The sequence below is a fragment of the Lygodium microphyllum genome, chromosome 27 (genome assembly GCF_053477565.2).
Source record: "Lygodium microphyllum isolate KBCC chromosome 27, Lygodium_microphyllum_v1.1.10, whole genome shotgun sequence".
NCBI classification, from domain to species: domain Eukaryota; kingdom Viridiplantae; phylum Streptophyta; class Polypodiopsida; order Schizaeales; family Lygodiaceae; genus Lygodium; species Lygodium microphyllum.
Window position 1 is genome coordinate 120,484,460 of NC_141161.1, and position 7,414 is coordinate 120,491,873.

The window sequence follows — 7,414 nt, forward strand, 5'->3', positions numbered from 1 at the left end:
TTATCACATAATTATGACTTTTGTAACTGCTATTTGTAACAGTAATTGCAATGTGCTTGGTTTAAGCTTCTTCAATTGTAATTCACAACTAAATCATTGGTTTTAATACTATTAATCTATTTAATTTAATCCTTTTACTCATATTTAAAAATATGCTTTTATCAAATTATCTTTTTTTATGCAATGCTTTACTATTTCCTTTGTGAGGTTCATTTTTAGAAACCTTTCATAGCTTTCTTTATAAAAGCAATAGAATTGGGCACAAAACAAAATAATAAGGTAAGAACTTAGTTTTTCTATTTCTTCCACCATGGACTTTAGAGTTCATAGTAGTTTTGGGGGGTTTGGCAAATTTTTAAGACAATGTATTGCCAAAACTTCATGATTCAATGCATACAACTCTCTCAACAAACTATAAAAAACATGGGCACACAAAACCTTGTAATTTGATCAATCTTTGTTTTTGCTTGGCAATAGATATATATTATGAATGTAAATAGCTACATCAACAATATGCCATAATGGAGGATAATAACCATAGATTTTTTCATGGGGAAGATCGAGCCCTATTGTGCATTTCCTCTTAATTCTTTCTGATTCTATTAACTTATTCAAATTCTTTGTTAATAAGTTATCTATAAGAATTGAGATGCGTAGACTTGTCATGTGGCCTACTTCTCAACAATGATATCAAAACCATGGCTACACTCCAATGTACTAGCCCAAGTCAAGATATTCAAAAAAATATATGATGCAAGTACTCCCAAGTGACATCGAAGAGCATCCTTCAAGTTAATTTATACAAGTTTAACCATTGATTCATCATCATCTTGAACCTCTACCTTAAATGAAAATTTGTATCCCATTAGTTTCTTATTATTTCCTTGATGTTTGTGCTGCAACCTATTTACATTGGGTAATCCCATTTTAAACTGTAACATAAGTTACAATGCAGATATGTTATAGTGATGTAGATTTGCCACACGAGGCAACAACATTAACATTGCCTCGTAATTCAGATTTGCCACACGAGGTAACAACATTGCCTCGTGAAAAGTAATACAAAGGGTGCTGATGTTTTAAGGCCAATCAAGTGTCCACCCATCTCAATTTTCTTGAGGGCAATCTAAGCCCCAAGTGGTGAAGTATTCAATTTTAGTTTTGCATTCTTTTGAATGAATTAATAACTTGCTATAAATTGGTGTAAGACAGGCTGGTTTCATATCCTAGACCTAAGTTGCAACAACCACTGGCAAAGATGCTCAAAGAAGAGCACTTTCTATGGACCCAAAAAAAAGAAGCATCAATGGCTTTCATTCAACCAAGGTAGGTCTACTTGGGTATCTGCAATAACAAGCAAAGGGCTGCTTGTGGCCCATGTAAGGGTCCTCATGACAAACCATAATTTCAATATATGCTTGCCCAGCTCCAAACAAAAGAAATAAAATCTCTGTTGATGATAAAAAGTTCAATGATTCAGAGAGTTACCCGTGCTTTGAAAGTAGAGTTGTCTGATAGTGGACAAGAGGAATATGGACTCATCAGCTGCCATCCAAAGATGAGAGATTTTCTTGGAGGATAACCATGGGTACCTTAGGCACCAAGTAAATTAAGAGGCATTTCTCATCGAAGATGTGTGTGGAGAAGAATTCATGAAGCGATCCATAAACCATCCATCTGCAGGATTATTGTATTGCAGCTGGGGTATGAAAAAGTTTTGCCTCATGTGGGCTTTGTGGTGCCAAACAGTTTCAGCACGCACTTCGGTATTTATTGGGTTTTGTGATCCAAGGCAAGCTCAGTTGATGCACACTCAGGATCTGGAACCTTCTCACAAAATTTGGGAAGATAGAAATATGTTCATGTTTGAATGAATCAGACAGGAAGTAAAACGGTCAAACTAGTTTAGTTTACAGAGCTTGGGTTTGCTAATGCATCACTAGTGCAGGAAAGGACCTATCTAAACTGGCAGCTCTGCTGAATTAGCCAGTAAACTTAAATTTACGTTCTAGTGCACTAACAATAGCACTGCTAACAGTTTGCAAGCCAATTTAACTGTTTATTGAAGTCAGTCACTTGTAGACAGCAAACATTTCATCACTGTAGCTCCCTTTTAACAGTAATTATGATCACCAAGCAGGCCCAACTAACTTACACAATCATCATGCATACATTCCTCCATTTCTCATTCTCTAAAGAATCAGTAAGAAACATGTACGTACAGCAAATAAAGAAGATGCCTCATGAGCTAATCCAATACTACACTTTACATCCACTAGCCACTTGAAGCCCCCTCAAATATTGGTTAAGTATGAAATCCTTCCAAATAGTTTGTCAATTCTGAACAGCCATAAGGTTAACCACTCAGGATTTTCCAGAACTTCAGCCTACCTCCACCTCCCCTGCTTTTGCAGATAACCACAGAAAACAGTCAGGAAAGGAGTTCTATAACTGTCAATCAAATACCTTCATAAGTTCTCCAGACTATGCTGAGTGATACAGCTATGCAAAACGTTCCTCATCCTCTGAATAAAGCCTAACGACCTGAAACAAACTCCCCAACTCCAGATCCACCTTATACCTCCCATCATGTTCAAGAATGAGGCAGCAGGCAACTCAAATATTTAAGCCCCAACAAGCAAGCTTAGGTTTAGAAATGTATAGAAAGCATTATGAAAATCAATTCGATTAGGAACAAGTGCCAAAAAATGCAACTCTGCTACCCAATGTCATTTCATTATCCACTCAAATATTGACAGGAAACAAGTCGAACTGAACCTAATTGGACAAAGTTCTTAGCAGAGATTCAGATGCAAAGCTGGACAGGATACCTAAACCAGGAAGTCAATAAAGTATTGATTGGTCAATTGAGTTACAATGTACACTTATTAATAAAGTATTGATTGGTCAATTGAGTTACAATGTACACTTATTAACGAGTAAACTTGTTCGTTAGTTGCACATGGGATGAATCAAAACTCCACGTGTAGATCAAGGGAATTAAATGGGCCACGATTTATCGATTTTACATTTTTTTTTGGGGGGGTAAGGTTTACAATGTCAGAAATGTCACCCATCATAAAATACAGCATCTTGCAAGAATGAAATCTTGCAAACATAAACTGGACAAACATAGGATTTCCTATTGCACAGAATTCGCAGTTAACTAGTCAAAAATAGTAGATAAACTGGAAGTTAACAGACAATCAACATATGACTGAAATAATTTTGCTAACAGTCCGACCCAATATTCCTGTAGAGCTATTCTAGTGGAATAGTTTGATTCTGGACTTACAGCTATGTCACAATAGGACCCAGCTCAATGGTAATTGCTGTAGAAGCAATGCAGGAAATCAGATGGTAGAACCCTACCGAGTACCATGACTCTTCAATGCCACCCACAATTCATAAATTTCCATTGTCATATACTAGTCATGCAGCATGTACTTCCATTCATCTCAATCTTCACACTCTCAAAACCTAAAAACACTCATAAATTTTCTAAAACAACAAAATTAAGGGCCACATAACCGAATAATCAAGTTTGTAGGTTAAAGGAGTGAACTGAACTTGGACGGCAAATGAAACTTCAATTGAGTGAACCAAGCCTAGAGAGTACTCAAAAAATAAAAACTCCAAAACTGCTGCTGTGAATACTTAGACAAAGGTATACGAGGAAGGACTGGAATTTGATTTCCAACACTTCCTTCCATGCTAAACTAGACTAAAGCCTATCCTCACAAAAATATTCAGCATCAATACAATAGCTCGCAGTTACTCCTCTGATATTGTTCCTTTCTCACTCACATAGATACCATCCAAAAACTTTCTGATGTCCTTCTTTTTGACATGGCATTTCTGCAAATCAACATTAGAGACATCAATTAAATTACAGGCCACAACAAATGTCATAACAAAAAGTTGTAAACCAATATTAACATTTGTACTATGAATGAAGTACCTGGTTAATTAGAGCACAAGACCGGGAGACTAGCTCAATATCATTGCCTTCAACAATCAACTCGTCCTTGACCTTCTCGGCACGGGTAATGGACACACCCTCAAGCATGTCAACCTTCCTGACCTGTAACAGGGAACATATTTCAACCTTAAATACGACAAGATCATTCTAGAGGAATACCTTTGTAGCTTTGAATCCAACACCAACAGAAGAAGTCAACAAAACAGTTATCTAATCCAATGTGGCAGTTAATCAGATCATATCTGCAGCCAGTGCAACTAAGGTCAGCGCAATACAGAGAGGCAAGTTGTACACTGCCACATATGCCTTCCTTCTATAGTACACTTTACACCACATAGAACAGTTTAGTTTTTCCTCTGTAATCTCAGTCCTGCTTGAATAAAGCAACTAGACTCCATTTGCTATTGCACCAAAGCTTGGTTTTATGGCAATACTATCATCATACACCATGGAGAAAAGCCAGAGCACCCAACCAGTTTTAGACATATGTAGAAAAGGTGGAGCTGCAGCTTCCTCGTTTCTTGGGATTCGTAGTCTAACAGATATTGCCCAAGACACTAAACATCTCCCTTCGATCCTCTAGGGATCAGAGGTAAACAAGCACTTGCGATGATTCCATTTAAGACTGCAGCATCAAAAACCACAGGGTCTACACCTTTCAAGGCATCTCATCCGTTACAAATCACCAACACTATAATTACAAACTATGGTAAACTATCTGATGGCAAGTACTCAGCTACCATACCACAATCTTTCATTCAGTGCCTTAATACGAGTATCAGAGTCATCAATTGCACACGGAAACGTAACAAATATACATTCTCTTCAGAACCCTCTCTAACTCTTGCATCAACCAGTGATAAACAGGACAAGCGATTGCAGATACTTCCCCGCTTCACTACTTACACATTGAAGCTAATAATGCCATTGCAAAAGCAGTGTCCACCGTTAAGAAGACAGCGATCAGACATCAAAAGACGTACCCGCTTTTCACCAAGAAAGTTGCGAATCTCGATGTTATCCTTGGAAGCAGAGATGTTAGCGTTGATAGGGAAGTGAGCGTAGACGAAGCGCATCTTGTAGCGGTACCCCTTGGTGACGCCAGTGATGAGGTTCTGGACGTGGCTAAGAGCGGTCCTGATGGCGGCCATGGTCTTCCTCTTGCCGAACCAGGCATCCACTTTGAGCTTCTTACCCCCCTCCACGATCTGGATGTCGAGGTTGAGGTGCTTGAAGTTGCGGGTGAGCTGGCCGCGGGGCCCCGTCACGCGGATCTGCTTGGCCTTCACCTCCACCTTCACCCCCTCGGGGATGTCCATAGTCTGCGAGGCCAGGATGGTCTTCATGGCGGCGAAGCTCGGCGACGGCTCCTGTGATGGCAAGTCTCCGCCTGCAGGAGGTCTTTGGCCGGGCGGAGGGAAAGGGGGGCGAGGCGGGAGCACAGAAAAGGGAGGGAGAGGGGGCTTCAGGTTAGGGTTTATACTGGCCTTATTATTACCTTGCAAGGTGAACGAGGTGCCCTAACCTGGCCTTTATTTCCGTCACGCGTAAACCAAAGGACTTACAAACATTATGCTAAATGTTAAATTAGGGTATGGCTAACACACTATACCACATTAGGATATGCCTAGCACACACTAGTGCCCTAACGTGCCGCGAACTAAGAGCTAGGACATGTCTAGGACAACTTCTAACCCCCACAAGTCTATGTAGTTACCACACTTAACTTTTGTGTCATGACTTTTAGAGTTGATATAGTACCTCCAAAAACGGAGGTACTCCATGAACTAACTAGAGTTAAAATGATGTGGTGGTCATTCATTGGTAGGTTTTGTATTCTCTCTCTTCACATCTCCTTTTTGTCACCTCTCTCTCTCTCTCTCTCTCTCTCTCTCCTCATTGCACAAATACACAGTCTACACACGTATGCATTCTCTCTCTCTCCCTCTCTCTCTCTCTCTCTGTGTTGGCTCTATGGGGTCTAGGTTAAGTTTGGAATAGTGTGGTTGTGATACCCTTTTTCCAGTTATTACATGCCCAAGTCAATGGACTTGGGCGTGGCACTACTCTAACCTAAACTATATTTAATTTTGGGGTTTTGGGGTGGTTTTTTACTTAGAGTAGCTGAGAATAGGAGTAGCAAGGATCCCCCACACATATATAGCATGGCCCTTTTTTTTTAAGCTCTCCTCTAAAATGACATTTCCCTAATATGACTATCATAAAAAATGCCATTAATCAAGCACTAAGGTAAAATAGGTTGCATTGATGGTCAAAGGGCATGGATTCTTTCTACATAAGTCTAAATCTCATGTTGCCTTGCTAATGATATTGGGTGGCACACAACTCTCAACAATTGAATGGTTTGGAGCCACTCCCATGTGCAAGAAAAATTAACTTGTAGTGGTAGACATGTTCTACATAAGGATAGCATTAATAAATTTGTGTTCTTTTCTTTTTTAGACATGAATTAAGGTCGCAAAACCCCACGTAGAGTACCTCCTCAAAAGAATGTACTCAATGGACTTGCTTACCTCTCTCTCTCTCTCTCTCTCTCTCTCTCTCTCTCTCTCTCTCTCTCTCTCTCTCTCTCTCTCTCTCTCTCTCTCTCTCTCTCTCTCTCTCTCTCTCTCTCTCTCTCTCTCTCTCTCTCTCTCTCTCTCTCTCTCTCTCTCTCTCTCTCTCTCTCTCGGGTCTATGGGGCCTAGGTTAAGTTTGGGGCAGTGTGGCTATGATACCCTTTCTCTAGTTATTACACACCCAAGTCAATGGACTTGGGCATGGCGCAGCTCTAACCTAAACTATATTTAAATTTGGGGTTTCAAGGTGGTTTTTTACTTCCTTTTAGGTAGGTTTTTTTTTTCTGAGAAGGGTTGGGAGCGAGGGTCTGAGAGAATAGGAGTAGCAAGGATTCCCCACACATAAATAGCATGGCCTTTTTTTTTAAAAGCTATCCTCCAATGACCTTTCCCTAATACGACTAACAACAAAGATGTCATTAATCGAGCATTAAAGTAAAACAAGTTGCATCGATGGCAAAGGGCATGGATTCTTTCTACACAAGTCTAAATCTCACATTGCCTTGCTAACGATATTGGGTGGCACACAACTCTCAGCATTTTATATTGAATGGTTTAGAGTCACTCCCATGTGCAAGACAAATTAACTTGTAGTGGTGGACATGTTACACACAAAGATAGCATTAATAATTAGACATGAATTAAGGTCGCAAAACCCCACGTAGAGTACCTCCTCAAAAGAATGTACTCAATGGACTTGCTTAACCCTCTCTCTCTCTCTCTTTCTCTCTCTCTCTCTCACTCAAGTGGGAGCTCACACTCAATTGCCAAGACCCACATACCGCTTATTGTTCAAGTGTCTTAATCGAGCACAAATGGCTATCTCTCACCTAGCTGACGCGCCTTCGATCCG

General features: G+C 40.0%; 1 protein-coding gene across 1 annotated transcript; it reads right to left on the reverse strand.

The window, feature by feature from the left end:
• Nucleotides 1-3,570: 3,570 nt before the first annotated feature.
• LOC148012764 (large ribosomal subunit protein uL6-like) lies at nt 3,571-5,476 on the reverse strand. Its single transcript, XM_087668993.1, has 3 exons — nt 4,966-5,476; nt 3,962-4,084; nt 3,571-3,858 (listed from the first exon to the last, which is right to left on the reverse strand). The coding sequence occupies exons 1-3, from the start codon at nt 5,326-5,328 to the stop codon at nt 3,775-3,777; spliced, it is 570 nt and encodes a 189-aa protein (XP_087525119.1). The 5' UTR covers nt 5,329-5,476; the 3' UTR covers nt 3,571-3,774.
• Nucleotides 5,477-7,414: the final 1,938 nt, after the last annotated feature.

Bases quoted from the DNA above. Each gene is read 5' to 3' on its own strand.
- LOC148012764 (XM_087668993.1), bottom strand. From the start codon at position 5,328: ATGAAGACCATCCTGGCCTCGCAGACTATGGACATCCCCGAGGGGGTG. The intron at 4,085-4,965 runs GTACGTCTTTTG...TCCCTGTTACAG, and splicing joins ACTTTCTTGGTGAAAAGCGG to GTCAGGAAGGTTGACATGCT. The intron at 3,859-3,961 runs GTACTTCATTCA...GTTGATTTGCAG, and splicing joins CTTGTGCTCTAATTAACCAG to AAATGCCATGTCAAAAAGAA.